Raw genomic sequence first — 20466 nt, 5'->3', positions numbered from 1 at the left:
AGCTCTCCTGGAGCCCCTTTAGGCTCTGAGCTATCCCTGGAGCCTTCTCCTCTCCAGGCTGGACATTCCAACAGAAGTTGCAACAGGAACACACCTTTGGCATCTCTGGCAGGGGCACTGCTGACTCCACCACAAACTGCTCATCCTCCTCATCAGAAACCTGCTGCTCCCTGATCACATTTGGGGTTGTTTTAGCACTTCCACTCCTGCCAGGGACACAAGGAAAAGGGCAATGAATGGAATATTGAGATCCATCCAGAAAACCTCAACTCAACTAAAAGCCATGAAAAAAATCACAGAACCCCACTGAGGCTGGAATAGCTCCAAACTATGAGCAATCCCCACCCAGAGCACCGAGTGCCTTCCTTGGTCACTCCAGGGATGGGAACTCCACATGTTCCCTCCCAAACTGGAGATGCCAGAGGAGTTGGGAAGGGTGTGCTCCAAGGAGCACCCACTCTGCATCTCCCTCATGCCTCACCTTTCTGGGATTAGGAGCTCAGTGCTCTCTTGACGTTTCACTCGTGGAGGTGCCGGCCTCGCACTGCCAGGACGCGGAATTCGTCTGGAGTAAAGAGGGAATGGGGAAAAGTCATTTTCACAAGTGACACAAACATTTTTCACAAGTGACAAGCCTTTGCTGAGCAAAAAGAAAAAAAAAAAAAGATTCAAACATTCCAATCAGAAGCAAATTCATAACAGCATCCTTATTGGAATGCACAGAGGTTCTCCTCAAAAATCTTGCGTGGAAGCAAAAAAAATGTTTCATGGAATATTCCATGGAAGCAGTTTATGGATTAAGAATGGAATAAAAGATGGAAACACACCTTTGGGCAGGCTGAGGTGGGACATCAGGAGGTGCTTCCCCATTTTCAGGCTTTTCAGGAGCCAAGTTCTCCACTTCTCTTTCTATTAAACAAAATAGCATAAAATTGGGGCTTAGCTGAGCTAGGAAAACCTCATTTTTTAAGACAATATCTGGAATCTTAGTACTGCACTGAAAAAAAAAAACAGTTAAATTTCTTTATGGTTTAAGTTTTTTAATATTGTGAAATTCCCCCTCCTGTGAAAAGGACATTATCTCACTCAATGCTTTTGTTTCCTTTAACATCTTACCTTCCCCTCCTGGGATTCTTGGTTGAGGTGGCAGCTACTCCTTGAGTAAATCTACTCAAGGCATCTAAACTGCCTACATTCAGAACCTGGGAACTACTCCCAGGGCTAGGAAAATTGGGATACAGAGCCTCATTTGCTCTGCAACAAAATATAACTGAAGTAGACAGAAATCATGCTCTAAAAGATCCAGGAAAATCAGTTTATTTCAGCTAATAAACAATGTTTTATAATCCTGGGCTCATGGAATGGCTTGGATTTGGGATCTTAAAGGTCCTGAACCGAAAAAATGAAGGGTTTACAGTGCCTTGGTGAATAAAGCTGAAAATCAAGATCAGTCAATAAAATAAGGTTGAGCTCAATAGTAAAGGTTGGACTTGATTTTGGAGATCTTTTCCAACCTTCATTATTCTTCTGTTTCAGAATATTTGGTTCTTACACCACCAGGGGATCCAATCCAAATCAATAATGAACCTGGGGGTACTCCTCTTACATCCACCCCTGTTATAACATAAATTTATTTTCCATCCCAGATGCATTCCAAAGGACAAGACAGCTCCAAGAGATGGAAGGGAATTCACATGGAAGTTCTCCCAGCTGGGGAAGGTCACACAAACGTCTTGGCCATCCATCCATATTTCATTAGGCTACCACAGCCAGGAGGCCCTGGAGGCCAGAGGTGGGCTGGAAACACCTCCCACATCCATGAGAATCCATCCTCCCAGCCAGCTCCAGCATGTGCATCTGGAGGGAACAAAAATGCAGCTTTTTGCTGCAATTTCAGCTCTTCCTCCTGCACTTTGCTTCAGTGGCTCCATGTGTGCTGTAGCTGGATACAAATCCATGTCTTGGGAGCTATATCCAGCTTGGGGGGAAAATGGAGAAGTAAGAATGCAGGGATGGAATTTTCCTCTGGAATCCTGTAAAATGCTAGCACCAAGACTCCCAAATAGTTGCACAGAAAAGCAACGTGCAAAGATTCACTTCAGAACAAGTCACCAAGGGATTCAGGTGCAGCACTGGCTTCTTGGAGAACAGGAGAAAAGGAAAAAGAAAAGTAATTTCTTTATCAGGGGATGGACATTTTTCAAGGCAGAACATGAAACGTGATTAAAACACATGGCAGCAATTGGATTAAGTGTAAATCACCCTCCCCACATCATTGAGCTGCATGGATTTGACACAAACACTCAGTTTTCCATGGCAGTCGCACTTTAACTTTCCCTACCTTTCTGTTTTTCTGCAAGGCCTGGATCATTTTTCTCCTGCAGCTCAGCAGCACCATGCTCTGAAATCCCATCTGCCACACTCCTCGTGTCCACAGCTCCTGTAACCAACCAGTTTATAGTCAAATGAAACCTAAGAGCCAATAAAAATTCAAAATAAAAACCCATGCTAAATACCTGCTAGGATTTCTTTAAGGGTTACCCCAGTTTAATAAACCCTCTTCACTGTCAATAAAACACATTCAAGGTCCTGACTAAACTCCTGAATGCTGAAATATTCAGTATAAACCTCTACAATTTATCTGCCCACAGAGTAGAGACATTCCCTCCTGTTATATTACTTAGAAATAAATCAATGTACAAGATAAAATAGAAAGCTCTGATCATCATCACTGGTATGCAACATGCATCAGCACAGCGCCAGAAAGTTTTCCTACCCTCTGGATTATTCACCTATGGCAGCCCCACTGTGTCAGAACAAGAAAAGGGCCAATGCCCCAAAACATTTGGCTTTGGTAAACTAAAATTTGAGTGCTGCATCAGGGAAAGAGGAGTATTTTTAAATATTCACCCTAAAGTCATTCCCTGTATTAAACTTGTCAGGGAAACTGGATTGTGGTTTTAAAGGGACAATCCCATAAATGGGGTGTGTCTGGTCCTTGCAGTTCAGTGCCATATAAAACAAATACTGAAATCTTGGGAAATAAAAGAAGTTATAGGATCAGCTAAGGATCACTAAGTAGTAAAATAAGGCTGCAGTTTTAATGGAATCCAGACAGGGGTTTTTCAGCTGCCAAATTACTCAGACTTCACAGCACAGGAGATGTGACATAAAAATTCCAATTTTCTAGCACCAACTCAAATGAGGCTCCTAATTTAACACACATTCAGATCTCAATTGTCAGAATTTTTCCAAGGTATTTAAAGTGCCCAAACAGGGCTATTCATTATCCTGAAAGCAGGACTGCTATAACTCCAGTATTCTGCCTCAGACACATGGAAACCTAAAACAGAAATAAAAAAAAATAAAAAAAGGTGGGTGCTCAGGAAAACACTCAGCAACACAAGATCTCTTTATATAAATTAATAACAGTGAGATTGGCAAATTAAGGTATGAAGATCTTCATTAGTCTAAACAGCACCAATTTTTAACCAGAACTGGTTATTTTTAACAAACATCAATTCACAGGTGTCACTGAATCTTCTGAACAGTGACATAAAAGTCATTTATGTACAGTGACTTCTTTTTTAGGATTGAAAAAGCAGGGGCACAAAGCACTGAAAGGAAATTACGATCAATCACTGAAATAAGAGGAGGGGGAAATACAGACAGAAACTGCAGTGCCACTGCTGCTGTCTGAGCTCTGGGTACCAGCCACTTTTATTTCTTATCCAGGAGTTTCTCCAGGCTCTTCCTCTTGGTTTCCTACAAAAAGGGATGGCAGTGCTAAGCTAAAATTCCTTCTTTCCTGATGTGCAATACTTGGGATGTTCTGAAGATAATCCACTTTCCAGTCAGTGTGTCAATACAATATTTAAAGGTTGAACCACAAAAGCTGGTGACACAATTGCAAGGAAGCACCTCCACAAAGAAATAATTTATTTGAAAAGCCTGGCCCAACTGCCTATTAAACCCAATTAAAACCATTTCAAGGTTCAAACCTTCACTTTGCTCTGCTGTAAACATTTAACAAATGTCAAATGTCAGAAACAGTTGCAGACAAGTCCGAAAGCTCATTTAGAGAGTAATTACACAAAAATTACCAAAGCAGGCTGAATTTGTATCTGCAACTGTGCCTGGGGAACGAGAGCAAACAGAACTGAATCTCACTTCCTATATCCCAAATCCAGGCAGGCAAATTGCCTCTTGGATTCACAAATGCAGGCTGGGACTACAAACCAAACCCTGACAATAATAAACAGGGATATTTAAGTATTTCTGCTATTCTCACTCAATAATCCTCCAGCATATCTGACAGAAATAACAATATCCTCCCTGTGGTTACCTTCTCCTCCGGGCTTGGAGCGATGCCTTGATCCTTTTGCTGAAGGCTGCTTTGATATCCTTGCAGGAGTTTCATTCTGGAAAAAAAACAAAACAAAACAAAAAGACCAGAAATTTATATAACAGTAGATTTAAATATTATATCATTATATCTAAAATCTACTTCCCTGTGTTGCTTTTCTAAGCATTATACAGAACAAATATTGACCTAAGAATTGAGCCACACATTTATGCTGAATTTATTTCCCTCAAATCCTGTGGATATTTTTTCCTGGGTATGTGCCAGCTATTTTCTTTCAAATTTTTATTTGATGGAAAAACAACTTCCAAATGGGAATTAGGAATATCCAACCTCATGGAAGCTGCAGAGCACCTGTGCTGGGCTTGAAGGATATGATAGGTTATAAAAGGGAGGAAGATTCTGACAATCACCTCTGTATTTCAGCTGCATCAGATACACAGCTCCTCTTCAACCTGCTGCAAAATCTTTTAGACTTCATTCCAAAACAGGAACAAGGACTTAAATCATACTACCAGGCTTGCACAGTCCATTACTTAAATGGCAACTTCCCTGGATAAAAGAGCCTGCCTATTATCCAAAATCCTGAAATATGTTTGGCACTTCCCGGGATCTCCTTCCTTATGTGTTTTTGGGGGTTTTTTAGCAGTTTTCATCCACTTTTTTTTTTTGTGTCAACCCTGCTGATCATCATTAAGGTTGGAAAAGACCTAAAGACTTCCAATGTCCATAGTGATGACCTGAGAATCACAAAATCTGCCATTTTTATGCCATCAAAGAATGGTTTGAGTAGAAGGGACCTTAAAGTTCATCCCCTTCCACCCCCTGCCCGAGCAGGGACACCTCCCACCAGCAGGAAGCGTTCCCTCCTTTTCAGGAAATTCTGTTCTAAGGAAAACCAGACAGAATTGCAACCTTGAAGTGGTTCATCTTAATTTTAGTTGTTCTTAATTACCTCCACAAGCCCAACACTATGGAAGGAAGGAAAGGAAAGCTCCTACCCCATCAGGAGCACATCTGGCACTCCCCAGCCCCAGCAGCTCTCTGGGTGAGGTCATTATTAGCACAGGTGGGGAGGGAGCTGGAATACGTGCTGAGGCTGCTGCAAGAGGGGATTTGGTCATTTATTTATGTGTCTACAAACAGAATTTTTGTGGAGCCACATGTGCAGCCTGGCAGCAGGTGCAGGGTGAAAGCTGACATGGACTCACCATGGCAGCACACAAAAACAGAAAGGCCACACTATTTATGACTGGGGGGGCTTTCCAAAGGGAGATAAAAGAGGTTATTCCCCTCCAAGACTTTGAAAAGCAGCCACCAGATCCATTAAAGGGAAATCTTGCACTTCATCTCACACCATCCTGGAAAAAACACATTACAGTGGAATCCTTGATGGATCCATGCACGCTTCCCCATTCTAAGTAATTAAGTTTCCACGTGGAGAAGATCCAGAGCCTTCTGAAAACCATCCAGGCTGCTGCTTTGTCCTCATCATTAATCTCTAAAGAGGCCAAATTTAACTTCAAAACAGAAGAAAATGTTTGCTGGGGTTTCAGAGCACATTATAAAATAAGCCACTGTGATTTCCCCTCTAATTCATCACCTCTACTGATGGCTCTCTAATAATACATAAGAATTAAGTCTGCGAACAGCAATTTCATTCCATCAGCCCTCCACAGTACTTTTGTTCTAATTAAATCCTGTTCGGGGTTGAGTGTTTTTCTGTTACTGTGTCAATTGTAAGAATTTTTCCCATTATCATGCCAATGGAGCTGGCCGGGTTACACCCAGGGTCCCTGATGGGTCCAGACAAAGGTGTGGGTGGGGACGGCCCCCGGAGGGGCCTCTGAGGCTTCCGGGAGGGCACTCGTGTTTCCGGCGAGCCGGGAGGAGGACGCCTGGGATCGTTCAGCCACGCGGCCGAGCACAGCAGAGCCAGACCCTCTGTGATCACCTGCCCTGCATCTGCCCCGTTCCAGCCTCCTGCCTCTGCGGACACAGCTGATCCCCTGGACACACACACGGTGAGCGAGGAGCCGCCGCCCTTGGTGAGGGTGAGCCCGTTCCCGCCCGAGACCGGTGTGGCCACTGCTGCCCCTCCCCCCTCCCTCCTGCCTTCGTTCCCGTCTGCCCTCTGGCAAATCCGGGCTCTGGACTAAGCACAGAGACAGTGTGCTTGCATCTAAAGGGACTGACACTGAGTTATCTATTTCGTTCTGTTAGCAATTTTAACTGTTATTGTTTTCTGTTTGTATAGTTAGATATATTAGTAAAAGAGCTGTTATTCCCACCCCCCTTATCTCTGCCTCAGAGTCCTTGATTCAAACAATCGTAATACTTGGGGGAGGGGAGTGGAACCAAAGTCTCTATTCCAAAAAGGGAAACTTCTGCCCCTACTGGCAGACACCTGTCCTTTCAAACCAGGACAGATTTTGGCGCCCAGACGTGGAGCAGAGGACACTGAGTTGAGAGTTAACACAGGAATAACAGCTCTCTTAACTGGCAATATGTTGCCTGGTTTAATCTGGTTTGTGTTCCATGTGGCCACAGCCATCTCCCTCCTATTTGTAAGCCCTTTTTTGAATTTCGGCCCCCTCACCAAGGTTGCTGTGGCTATTGTACGATTGGTTTGGTGGATTGATTATGTCAGGAATTCATGGGTTTTTAATTTTTTCTGGGAAGCGGTTGCATGGATCCGGAGCTATCGTACTCTAACTGCGTGTTTCTGGGGCTATTTCAGTAATGGTACTTACTGTGAGATAACGAGTGCAAGGGAAATTTTTTCCCAACCCATCACCCAGTTTTTTGAGGCTACCCCACTGGTTCTCAAGGATTTCAGATCTGTTTTAATTGCCAGTGTTATTATACAGTGGCTGGTGTTGCTGATTGGCCTGTTTTACTTAGCATTCAGAAACAAGGGAATATTGGCTTGGACAACAACTCTGATACCTGCCCCAGGGACTAGGGATGATGCCCCACAGCCCACTGCAGAAATGAGCCATCCAGAGTGGGTGGGGGCTCTAGTGAAGGATATAGGCCAAATGCTGAAAGAGCATAGCCAGATGATGAAGGAGTATTTTTTTCCAGCTGGTGAGAAACCCTCCCTCTTCCCTAAAGAGGGAGAGTCAGATGGTGCTGCAGTGGAACCCACAGATGTCGTTTCTGTCCAGGTTCCAGCTGGATCACAGGAGCAGCCACAGCCAGCAGCAGTTGCTCCTGTGGAAACTAGGAAATCTAAGATTAAAACGAGGCACTTAGATAATGGGGATCAGCAAGGAGGGTCCTCACAACCAGCAAGGGAGCCAGAGGTTGAGATTGTCACCGAGTCCCTCTCATACGATAGTCTCCGTAACCTGCGTAAAGACATTGCTCGGCGGGGCCGTGAGCATTTTACAACTTGGTTACTCCCGGTCTGGGACCTTACGGGAACAGGTGTACAACTGGATGGAACTGAGGCCAGGAATTTGGGATCCTTGGCCCAGGATTCAGGTGTGGACCAGATATTCGTAAGGGAGCAAGGCCTCCTTTCCCTCTGGGACCGGCTTTTAATGAGTGTGAGAAAGAAGTTTGTACACAGAGAGAGAATGCAGGAGCACCACCGTAGGATGCGCTGGAAGACCCTTGAGGAAGGGATCCAGCAGCTGAGAGAGACAGCAGTATTAGAGGTACTCTTTGGGAGGGATGGACAGCATGACAATGACCCTGACAAGGTCAAATGCACAGGGCAGATGTTATGGAATCTGGCAACCTTGGGTCCATCTCAATATACCACCTACATAGCAATGATTAATGCCGATAACAGTCCAGAGACAGTGTGTTCTGTTGCCAACAAACTCAGAAATTTCGAGAGCATGATGAATGGCCCAATGCAGGCTAATGTCTCTGCTGTGGCCAGGGACCTCCAACAAGTCGAAGATAGGATGAGGGATATGAGGGAGGAGATGATAGAGAGAATTGAGGAGGTGAGGAAGATCAGCGTAGCACCAGTACGAGTCACAGGCCCCCAAGTCAGAGCTTCACATCCCCCAGCTAGGGAGAGAGGGTACACCTCACGAGCTGACCTGTGGTTTTTCCTGCGAGACCATGGGGAAGACATGGGAAAATGGGATGGGAAACCCACTTCTGTCCTGGCAGCACGGGTGCGTCAGCTCAGGGAGGGAAATGCTAACCGAGGGAGCCGCACTAAAATGAAGGTAGCCTCAACCTCCCACAAGCAAGGTGCAGGGTATTACAGCAAGGAGGATGTTCTGTCAGATCCCCTGGAAGGAACCTCCACTATGTATGCCCAGGAAAGAAATAATAACCAGGGCTAGAGGGGCCCTGCCTCTAGCCAGGGAGAGGCATGGGATGACAGGATCTATTGGATAGTGTGGGTGCAATGGCCTGGCACGTCAAAGCCACAGAAACATAAAGTGTTAGTTGATACTGGTTCACAACGCACCCTGATACCATCAGAACATGTGGGGAAGGTACCTGTTTCCATTGTTGGGGTGACGGGGGGATCACAGGAATTCACTTTGCTGGAAGCTGAGATTAGCCTGACAGGGAAGGGGTGGCAGAAACATCCAATTGTAACTGGCCCAGGGGCACCGTGCATTCTAGGCATAGACTTCCTCAGGAACGGCTACTACAAAGACCCAAAGGGATTCAAGTGGGCTTTTGGAATAGCTGCTGTAGAGACAGAGAGCATTAAGCAGTTGAACACCTTGCCTGGACTGTCAGAAAACCCCTCTGCAGTAGGACTCCTGAAAGTGACAGAGCAACAGGTGCCAATTGCCACCATGACCGTGCACCGCCGGCAGTACCGGACAAATCGAGATGCTGTGATCCCCATCCACAAAATGATCCGTGATCTAGAGAGCCAAGGGGTGGTCAGCAAGAGCCACTCACCCTTCAACAGTCCTATCTGGCCTGTGCAGAAATCTGATGGACAATGGAGACTGACTGTGGACTATCGGGCATTGAATGAAGTGACTCCACCGCTGAGCGCTGCCGTGCCGGACATGCTGGAACTCCAGTACGAGCTGGAGTCCAAGGCAGCAAGGTGGTATGCCACCATTGACATTGCAAATGCATTCTTCTCCATTCCTTTGGCAGCAGAGTGCAGGCCTCAGTTTGCTTTCACCTGGAGGGGCGTGCAGTACACTTGGAACCGACTGCCCCAGGGGTGGAAGCACAGCCCCACCATCTGCCACGGACTGATCCAGGCTGCACTGGAAAAGGGTGAGGCTCCAGAACATTTGCAGTACATCGATGACATCATTGTGTGGGGGAACACAGCAATGGAGGTGTTTGAGAAAGGAGAGAAGATCATCCAGATTTTACTGGGAGCCGGTTTCGCCATTAAAAAGAGCAAAGTCAAAGGACCTGCCCGAGAGATCCAGTTCCTGGGAGTGAAGTGGCAGGATGGACGGCGCCAGATCCCCACTGAGGTCATCAATAAGATCACTGCAATGTCCCCACCAACAAGCAAGAAGGAGACACAAGCTTTTCTGGGTGCTATCGGCTTTTGGAGAATGCACGTCCCTGAGTACAGCCAGATTGTGAGCCCTCTCTACCAGGTCACTCGCAAGAAGAACGATTTCCATTGGGGCCCTGAACAACAGCAAGCTTTTGCCCAGATCAAACAGGAAATCGCTCATGCAGTGGCCCTTGGCCCAGTCAGGACAGGACTAGAGGTAAAGAATGTGCTCTACTCTGCAGCTGGGAACCATGGTCTGTCCTGGAGCCTTTGGCAGAAGGTGCCTGGTGAGACCCGAGGCCGACCCCTGGGATTCTGGAGCAGAAGCTACAAAGGATCTGAAGCCAACTACACTCCCACAGAGAAGGAAATCTTGGCTGCCTATGAGGGAGTTCAAACTGCCTCAGAGGTGATTGGCACAGAAGCACAGCTTCTCCTGGCACCCCGACTGCCAGTGCTGGGGTGGATGTTCAAAGGAAAGGTTCCCTCTACCCACCACGCCACTGACGCCACATGGAGCAAGTGGATTGCCCTCATCACGCAGCGCGCCCGTATTGGTAACCCAAATCGCCCTGGGATTTTGGAGATAATTACGAACTGGCCAGAAGGTGAAGATTTTGGTCTCGCTGATGAAGAGGAGCAGAAGCAAGTGACCCGGGCTGAAAAAGCTCCACCGTACAACCAGCTGCCAGCAGATGAAACACGCTACGCCCTTTTCACTGACGGTTCCTGCCGCATTGTGGGGATGAACCGGAAGTGGAAAGTTGCCGTATGGAGCCCCACACGACAGGTTGCACAAGCTACCGAAGGAGAAGGTGGATCGAGTCAACTTGCTGAACTCAAAGCTGTTCAGCTGGCCTTGGACATTGCTGAGAGAGAGAAATGGCCAAAGCTCTACCTTTACACTGATTCGTGGATGGTAGCCAATGCTCTGTGGGGTTGGCTGGAAAGGTGGAAAAAGGCTGACTGGCAACGTAGAGGAAAACCAATCTGGGCTGCTGATGAGTGGAAAGACATTGCCACTCGGGTAGAGAAGCTCCCTGTGAAAGTCCGTCATGTGGATGCCAATGTTCCCAAGAGTCGGGCTAATGAAGAACACAGGCACAACAAGCAGGTAGATCAGGCTGCACAGATAGAGGTCTCAAAGATAGACTTAGATTGGGAACACAAGGGGGAACTGTTCCTGGCTCGATGGGCCCACGATGCCTCAGGCCATCAGGGCAGAGACGCCACCTATAAGTGGGCACGAGACCGAGGGGTGGATCTAACCATGGACAGCATCTCTCAGGTTATTCATGACTGTGACACGTGCGCTGCCATCAAACAGGCCAAGCGGGTGAAGCCCCTCTGGTATGGGGGGCGATGGTCCAAATATAAGTACGGAGAGGCCTGGCAGAATGACTATATCACACTGCCTCAGACCCGCCAGGGCAAGCGCTACGTGCTGACCATGGTAGAAGCCACCACCGAATGGTTGGAGACCTACCCTGTGCCCCACGCCACTGCTCGGAACACCATCCTGGGCCTGGAAAAACAAGTCCTCTGGAGACATGGTACCCCTGAAAGAATTGAGTCAGACAATGCGACTCATTTCAAAAATAGCCTTATAAACACCTGGGCTAAAGAACGTGGCATCGAGTGGGTGTACCATATTCCCTACCATGCACCAGCGGCTGGGAAAGTCGAACGGTGCAATGGTCTGCTTAAAACCACCTTAAAGGCACTGGGTGGGGGGACTTTCAAGAACTGGGAGATCAATCTACCAAAGGCCACATGGTTAGTGAATACCCGAGGTTCCACTAACCGAGCAGGCCCTGCCCAGTCAGAGCCCTTGGGAGCAGCAGATGGAGATAAGGTTCCAGTGGTACACTTGAGAGGCATGTTAGGAAAAACTGTCTGGGTGAACTCTGCTTCCAGCAAAGACAATCCTGTTCGTGGGGTGGTTTTCGCTCAAGGACCAGGTTGCACATGGTGGGTGATGCAAAAGGATGGAGAGACCCGATGCATACCCCAAGGGGACCTTGTTCTAGGGTGAACTATATATGAAACTGTGCCCGTAACTACATGTATGTATATAATTTAAAGGTTTCAATATGATGTAGCATGATGGCATGGAAAAATTCGGGGTGGATAATGTTCTGGGTTGAGTGTTTTTCTGTTACTGTGTCAATTGTAAGAATTTTTCCCATTATCATGCCAATGGAGCTGGCCGGGCTACACCCAGGGTCCCTGATGGGTCCAGACAAAGGTGTGGGTGGGGACGGCCCCCGGAGGGGCCTCTGAGGCTTCTGGGAGGGCACTCGCGTTTCCGGTGAGCCGGGAGGAGGACGCCTGGGATCGTTCAGCCACGCGGCCGAGCACAGCAGAGCCAGACCCTCTGTGATCACCTGCCCTGCATCTGCCCCGTTCCAGCCTCCTGCCTCTGCGGACACAGCTGATCCCCCGGACACACACGGTGAGCGAGGAGCCGCCGCCCTCGGTGAGGGTGAGCCCGTTCCCGCCCGAGACCGGCGTGGCCACTGCTGCCCCTCCCCCCTCCCTCCTGCCTTCGTTCCCGTCTGCCCTCTGGCAAATCCGGGCTCTGGACTAAGCACAGAGACAGCGTGCTTGCATCTAAAGGGACTGACACTGAGTTATCTATTTCGTTCTGTTAGCAATTTTAACTGTTATTGTTTTCTGTTTGTATAGTTAGATATATTAGTAAAAGAGCTGTTATTCCCACCCCCCTTATCTCTGCCTCAGAGTCCTTGATTCAAACAATCGTAATACTTGGGGGAGGGGAGTGGAACCAAAGTCTCTATTCCAAAAAGGGAAACTTCTGCCCCTACTGGCAGACACCTGTCCTTTCAAACCAGGACAAATCCAAAGTGCCAGGAGGTATCTTTCCATCTCTACAACATAGTGTGCAGGTATCATTTTATATAAATAAAACCACACACAAGGAAAGATCTCCACTTGCTAAGACCAGTTTGAGTGCTGTGCTGAAAAGATTTATTAGGAAAATATCACTCAATTATCTTTTCCTGAAGTCTCACAAGTTGATGTCCTATTGGTATTAGATTCTGCAAATTAAAACTTCTCAAACACAAAGAGATGAGGAAAATCTCTGTTTCTAAAGTAGTTTAAATGATGAATTTCTGATGCAGTGACAACAAAGAGAGAGACATTCCCAGAACAGAAATATTTGAGCCACGTCCTGCAGTTTTCCATGGAATGATTTACTCTGCAGTCCTTTTTTTAATGCCACAGTTTCATTACATAACCTAAATAAGTTCCAAGAGGAACAAAGTTCATTAGGTAGGACTTAAGAGGCTGCTTCAAGTGACCACTTCCAGAGCAGCAAAGTTTGCAGGGCAAAACTCAAACCTACTCTGCAAGTGGCCAGAAGTGACAGGATATTACAGAAAGCTTTAGCCAAGAGTTCCAGCTGCCATGGGAAACATGGAAGAGACTTTTCCAAGGTGTTTGGCCTCGGGGGAAAATGATTTACCTGCTCTGCAGGCACTTCCAGTACCAGATGCTCTCTGCCCTCTTTCACCTCTTGTCAAGTCTAAATAATAATGATCTTCATTATTTAGAAGGTCCAAAAGGCCATTTTAAATCTGATTTTTCCCTGAGATGGACTGAGAGTGAGCAGAACATGACTCAACCCTGATCCCAAACTGCAGGATGCAAGAGCCAGCCTTGAGGCAGCTTCTGATTGCCATGTGGTAACCAAATGTCTCTTAATTCCTACTTATCCCTGCTTTCTTCTAGCTCCAGAAAATTATGGATACCCATGTGATGACTACTGCACACTGGGTAACACAAAGAGTTTCTTTAGCAATAGAAGAATACATTTAAATTACAAAAAAAAGGTCAGCCTTAAGTAGATTTGAAAGCTGGCGTGGATAATTAACAGCAAAAAAACCTGAGATTTGCATGAATAGAGAAAATCTCATTAAGCAAAGCCAGAGACTAAACTTTAATTGACAGCTTTGCTGAACATGTGGAATATTAAAAACAAACAAACAAAAATGCAAATTGATGTGTTTTCTAAAGTAAATGCAGTAAAAAGTTAAAGAGGTTAATTCTGAGAGGGAAAAAAACAGTGGCTGACTTGTTTGGTACTGCCTCAAACTGTTTCACTTCTATTATAGTGAGTATATATATATTCTGTAACTATTTACAGGAAAAAATACATATAAAAAGCCAAAGAGAGATGCTGAAGATGTACTCATTCTGCAGCAGAGACCACAAATACAATTCAATATCCTTCATGTGCACAGGAAGTTGTTTGCCTTCTTTTGAATGCACTTGTTTCCCTGCCATGTGACTAAAGTGGAGCCACAGTGGTTAAATTGAGTAAATCCCTGGAAATAAAGGCTGGGAAATTTCTGTGAGGACCAGAAGATCAAGCCCAATCCAGGGGATGCAATTTCCAATGATTTCCTACTGGAATTCCCTCTAAATCACTTTGTGCAGCTACCTCAGCTCCCAAAATTCACTGGGCATGCTGTCATGTCATTTCTCCCTTCCACAGCTTTACAATGATGACATTTGCCATGCTCTGCTCTAAAACTTTTTGTTTTCATCACCTCAGAAACGAGCAGCCTCTGCTGTTACACAAGCAGGCAGAGAGGCAGAAATGTCATTTTGGATTTCAGGTAATAATTCCAAAGCCCTGGAATCCCTCCCAAAAGCACTTAGGAGGGGAAATGAAACTTTACTGCTCTGCTGCATTATTGTGGTGCCCAAGAGCATGACGAGAGCTTCGGATGAGGCTCAGAATTTCCATTAGAGACCCAATCTGCAGGAAGTTTGACTTGGCCATAAATATCTGCTGCAGGCTAAAAAAATAAAAATACACCTCTTTTATAAGCTCTCCCTCCCAATGCCAATAACTTGGAGAGTTTGGTAGGACTGGAGTCAAGGAAGAGCAATAAATTTGTCATCTCATGGGGAAGACATGATAATGACAGTGGGGCCAGAGACTCCTGCTAGACTTGGGATCCTGCCTGGCTTTTCCTCAGCCTGTGCTGCTTTAGGTTCATTTACTGAAGTCTCTCTTTAAACATCTGGCCATGTGGCTCCATAATTCCCCAAAACTGCTTCAAGTCATCAGGAAGCAGCAGATGGAGGTACAGTGGTGTCACAAGCAGCAGCTTCTACACAGAGGCACTGAGCAGCTCTTCCAGATGGAAAACATGGGCCCTGTAACAACACTGGACTCATTTTCCTTCCAAAATGGTAACTTCTGCTAAAACTCAAAAATAAATACAAAAGCTCTACCAGCTTTCCAGGAAAGATTCTGAGGAATAAAGAAAACTCATGGTGGGGGGTTGGAAGAGATGAGCTCTAAGGTTCCTTCCAATCCAAACCAGTCTGTGATCCTAGAAGTCCAAGATCTGAATACACAGAAATAAAATCTGAAAAATGAAATAAATTGAGTAGACTTTTTGTTTTGGTCCGAGCTCAGGGAAATTTTCAATAAATCAACAACCAAAAAACTCAGGGAAGCGTCTATTTCATGTCTTTCCCAGCCCTAAAACTTGCCATTTACCTATCTTTGAACTCTACATTTTTTGAAGCAGATTCCCAAATGAAAATGCAACACTTTGAATATTCCTACCTCCTTCACTACTAACCTCAGTGTCTGGCTGGCACTTGCTGTCTTTAGTTGGCCTCTGTGGTTTTCTAAGCATGGACTCTTCAGAATCTGAGGGCTGGAAAGAAATGAACTGGTTTAGACTCAAGAGAAGCATTTTGCTACCCATCAATCCTGAATTTCTAGCAATAGAACAGAATGGCAGAATAGGAAATATTTAGAGGAGGAGGAAACAGAAGACTAACAAAATGAAAGGCAATGAAGAGGTGGCTCTCAAGGCAGTTTAGAATTTAAAATCCTTAGAATATCCCGAAATTCCAGACTAGTCCAGGTTGGAAGGGACCTTCAAGACCTTTCAGTTCCAATTGTAAGAAGGCCCTCCAGGAGCTGAAGAGAGCCAACAAGAAAGATGGAGAGGGACTTGGATAAGAGCCTGGAGGGACAGGACACAGGGAATGGCTTCCCACTGCCAGAGGGCAGGGATGGATGGGATATTGGGAAGAAATTGTTCCCTGTGAGGGTGGGCAGGCCCTGGCACAGGGTGCCCAGAGCAGCTGTGGCTGCCCCTGGATCCCTGTGAGTGTCCCAGGCCAGGCTGGACACTGGGGTTGGGAGCAGCCTGGGACAGCGGAAGGTGTCCCTGCCCATAGCAAGGGTTTGGAACAAGGTCTCTTCCTGCTGAATGAGCAGGAATACAAACACAGAAGGCCACTGGAACAAACACAGTCCCAACCACAGTGTGGGGAAAGTTCTTCCCTAAAATAACATTTCAATTACCTTTTTCTCTGCTTTCTCCTTTCCATGTTCCCTGAAATGCTCCCCGTCTTTTTCTCTGTCCCGATCTCTTCCTCTTTCCCTGTCTTTCTCTCCTTCTCTGTCCCTATTTTTGTCTCTTCCTTTCAGCCTGTCCTTTTCTCTTCCTCCTTCATGTCTTTTCTCTCTTTCCTGTCCTTTATCCTGCCCAGAGTCATCTCTTCGCTCTGAGTCTCCTTTTCCTTTGTTTTTTTCTATTTCTCTTCCTTGCTTGGTTGTTCTGCTTTTGCTTCTTTCCCTCTCCTGTTTTTCTCCTTCCTTTGAGGTGTCTCTTTCAGGTTCTTTGTGCCTCTCTTCATTATTCTTCTGTTTATCCTTCTCCTTTTCTCTTTCTCTGCTCTCTTTCAAATCTCCTTTGGGTTTTCTGTCTCTGCTGGGGCTTCTGTCTTTAATTTCAGTGTCTCTTCTGCTCTAAAAAGAAAGCAAACACTAAAAATTAATTCCAACACATGGCAACTCAATCACTAGCACACACAGTGACTTTATGAATGCTAAAAATACCCCCAAACAAATAAACCATGGTACCCAAAAATGCAAATACTACCTCTTTATTCCTATGGGTTTTTTGTTCTTCCACTTTGGGCTCTCTGCTTTCTTTTGGAGGTTTCCCTTTAACATCAGCTTTTTCCCCAGCCAAGACCCTTTTTACAGCAGCATCACTGGACAGCTGCAAGGAATAGAAAAATACCACTGAAATCAGTAAATTGTTTCATTAAATAATTAATGCAGTAATTATTATTTTAAGAATGTCACAATTCACCATAAAAACATAGTAATTCCATGAAAGAATGCAGTAACTCTGTGTAAGAACAGCTCCTGCAGTTGTTTTCAACCAGTTATCAAATTTCTCCATTATTATATTCCCATTATCAAAAAAAGCACAGTGGAAAAATTACTTTCATTCCACAAGTAAGAGATTTGACTGAAAGGAGACAAAGGCAAGCAACTAGTTGTATAATTAGTGTGTCTGTATCCCAAAATGTAAAGGTTCTGAAACTTCATGTTGTGCTTCCAGTCTAATAAGTGTTATTAAAAGACAAACAGAGTGAACAACAGTGAACATTAAAATCCTTAATACTCAGAGAACATTTGTGTGGGAAGCTGGCTCACACTCTTGCTAAAGATCATGAATTCTCTATCTGCTGTTATTAAGAGGTGACAAAATGTTTTGACTGTGCAATTCATGACAGAAGAGAAGTAATTAAGGCACAGAATCATTTGGGTTGGACAAGACCTCCAAGGTCATGGAGTCCAACCTGTGACTGATCCCAACCTTGTGCCCAGCCCAGAGCACTGAGTGTCACCTCCTTGGACACCTCCAGGGATAAGGACTCCAAACTTCCTTGGGCAGCTCCTTCCAGTGCCTGACCACCCTTTCCATGGAGAAATTCCTGCTGGTGCCCACCCTGAGGACCTGATGCTGTTCCCTCCCCTGCAGTCCCTGTTCCCAGCCTGCATAAAATCTGCATAATTCTGCCCCACCTTATTTAAGCAACACTTCCCAATTGCCTGAAGGAACTCATTGGTTTTCTCAGGCTCGTGTCCAGCCACAACTCGTGCAGGTTTCACTGACAGTGGCTCTCCTGTCACCATCACAACAGCATCAATGGCCTTCTGAAGGAAGTTGATTTTGGAATCTTTATCCTGGTAAAAGAGCAATTAAGAGAAACTTTTATCACTGCAATTATCAGATTCCTTTTAGTTTTATAATTATACTTTACAAACAACCTGCCCCAACTACCCTTCAACAGAGATGTCTTCCAGTGATCATGTAAAATCAGAAGTAAAAAAAGAAAAAACCCAAATAAACAAAGTAAAGCCAAGTGAAAATTCACAGAAGCCCTCATAATTAAGGAATCTTTATTATTTCAGTCCTCCTTACAGCTCTGTCCTATTGATTACTCAGATAAAAATTATTCTCCTGATCTTCTATAACTCCAAGAGAGACTACAGTAAGGAAGCAGCCAAGTCTTCTTCCTGACCAGTGTTTCAGGAAGAGGAACTCAAGGTTGAGACATTTTCCCCCATACTCCAGGATTTTGATCTCCTCTGCCTAACCTCTGGAAAATCCCAAGGACCCATGGGCTGTAAAAGAAATTTGTGAAAGAAATTCTCAGAGAGATAGCAGCACATAAAAGCAACAAAGACCTGCTCAGGAGCTGCTGGGAAATCTGCTTTTTGGGTCAGGAAGGATACTATCAAAAATCCCCAATAATTTAGTTATAAATGACTTAATTTTAGTTATCCTGACAGTGGTAGGAGCAGTCACAGAAATAAACACATACATTAATTAGTGACTAAAATGTGGAGGGATGAGAAGTCAGGCTCCCAGAGCTCACACTTCAGTTGCTATGCTAAACAAACACCATGCGATCAGCTGCCTAAGTGCTTTGTTTGCCAGGAATCATCAACCAAAATTCCCAGATCAGGCTGAGAGTTGGAGAACTCAGCATCTGCTCAGCTAAAAATCAGATGAAAGCAGCAAAAAGAGAGTAAAGTCACCCTTGGACTTAAGTAAAGGAATTTTCAGAAACAATATTAACTTCCTCTTTCAGTAATCAGCCAGTTTCATACTGCAATAAAGCTACTGTGGAATGAATATCCTAGACAGGTGAATCCTGGGATATTAAACAAGGATATTTAATGTATATCTCATTACATACACACACATATTGTGTATTTGTACATACACAAAAATATATAGGGCAATAAGCTTAGGGCCATGAACTCCCTTGAGAGACCACAAGACTCTTTAAAACACATCTGTGCACATATCTACAGGTTTTCACCCCATGGAATACATAGTATACCCCCACAGGCATGAACTTTCACAACTTCTTCACAAAAATAACAACAGGTCCTTGATGCTGAACACAGAAAAGACCAAAAGAACCTTGTGGCAAGTTGCAAAGAATGCCAAGAGATAAATAATTAAGGGAGTCCCATGCCCACCTTGACGTTATCAGACTTCAACTCGACATCTGTGTAAAGTCCTTTCAGAAAACCTGTCACTCTGATCACCTATAAAACAGAAGAAATGGGATAAGTCAAGAACATTTAAAGACTGCTCAATAAATATTGTGAGGCAGCAGGAAACGTATTCTGCATGGAAAGGGTGGCCAGGCACTGGAGTGCAGCCCCATCCCTGGAGGTGCCCAAGGAATGCCTGGACCAGCACCCAGAGCTCCGGGCTGGGGACAAGGTGGGCACAGGGCACAGTCTGGGCTCAGTGATCTCGGGGGGCTCTTCCAACCTCAGTGATTCCGATTCTGTGTTGTTTCACTGTCCCAGGCTGCTCCAAGCCCCAGTGCCCAACCTTGGACACTCACAGGGATCCAGGGGCAGCCACAGCAGCTCTGGGCACCCTGTGCCAGGGCCTGCCCACCCTCCCAGGGAACAATTCCTGCCCAAATCCGCACCTACCCCTCCTCTGCCAGCACGATCCCTTTTCCTACCACTGCACGTGCCTTTCCCGCCCCAAGCCCACCCAGTGTCGCGAACTCCCCGCGATTTACCCAGCGCTCTGGGCACAGGGGAGGCGACGGGCAGCGCCGAGGGTCCCCTCGGGTCTCACACCCACCTCGGAGATGAGGTCGTGCAGGTAGCGGAAGGGCGGCTTGCTCAGCAGCGCGTCGGTGAGCGGCGGCTTGCGGATCACCTGCCCCAGGGTCTCCCGCGTTTGCCGCGACACCGCCTCGTTCATCGCGATGAGCGGAATCGGGACCGGGACGGGGCCGGGCTCGAACCGAGATTGCGGCGGGACCCGCCCGGCCCCGGCGCGGCGCTCCCGGCGTGCCCTGCGCGGCGCGTGCGCGCGGCCCGTTGCTAAGGGGCACCGCGGCCATAGCAACCGGCCCGCCCCGCTGCGCTCTCAGCGGGTAAAAGCCCTGTGAAACAGCCCCAAATCATGCGGAAACAGTCTCCAAAATCCCCGGAAATAACCCAAACCCCCTGAAAACAGCCCCAAAACCGCGCCTGCCCCGTTGCTAAGGGGCCCCGCGGCCACAGCAACAGGGGAGAAGAACCCTGGAAACATTCCCAGAACCCCAGAGAAATAGCCGCAAACCCTCCGAAAACAGCGCCAAAAACCTCCATTGAAACAGCCCCAAAAAACCCGGAAACAGCCCCTAAACCCCCGGAAACAGTCGCAAAGCTCCAGAAAAAGCCCCCCCCCAAACCCAGAAATAGCACAAAAGCGGCCCCAAAACCCTCCAGGAACAGCCCCCTAAAACCCATAAATAA

The 20466-nt window shown here is 46.2% G+C and overlaps 1 protein-coding gene across 2 annotated transcripts in view; it reads right to left on the bottom strand.

The window, feature by feature from the left end:
• TRAF3IP1 (TRAF3 interacting protein 1) overlaps positions 1-20035 on the bottom strand; it is a 32436-nt gene extending 12401 nt beyond the window's left edge. Inside the window, exons 1-11 of one of the 2 annotated variants that reach the window (XM_079311318.1) lie at positions 19805-20035; positions 19177-19245; positions 17707-17868; positions 16769-16891; positions 16189-16635; positions 15452-15529; positions 4346-4421; positions 2342-2440; positions 828-909; positions 482-565; positions 95-206 (exon numbers count right to left, since the gene is read on the bottom strand). In XM_079311318.1, coding sequence (XP_079167444.1) covers positions 95-206; positions 482-565; positions 828-909; positions 2342-2440; positions 4346-4421; positions 15452-15529; positions 16189-16635; positions 16769-16891; positions 17707-17868; positions 19177-19245; positions 19805-19927 — 1455 coding nt within the window. In that variant the 5' untranslated portion in view covers positions 19928-20035. The remainder of the gene's footprint in view (positions 1-94; positions 207-481; positions 566-827; positions 910-2341; positions 2441-4345; positions 4422-15451; positions 15530-16188; positions 16636-16768; positions 16892-17706; positions 17869-19176; positions 19246-19804) is intronic. The other variant, XM_079311319.1, reaches the window with a different exon arrangement.
• Positions 20036-20466: the final 431 nt, after the last annotated feature.

Source organism: Erithacus rubecula (genome assembly GCF_903797595.1).
Source record: "Erithacus rubecula genome assembly, chromosome: 8".
Taxonomy (NCBI): domain Eukaryota; kingdom Metazoa; phylum Chordata; class Aves; order Passeriformes; family Muscicapidae; genus Erithacus; species Erithacus rubecula.
The sequence above is the reverse complement of the archived record's forward strand: the minus strand, read 5'-3'. Positions and strand labels throughout refer to the sequence as shown.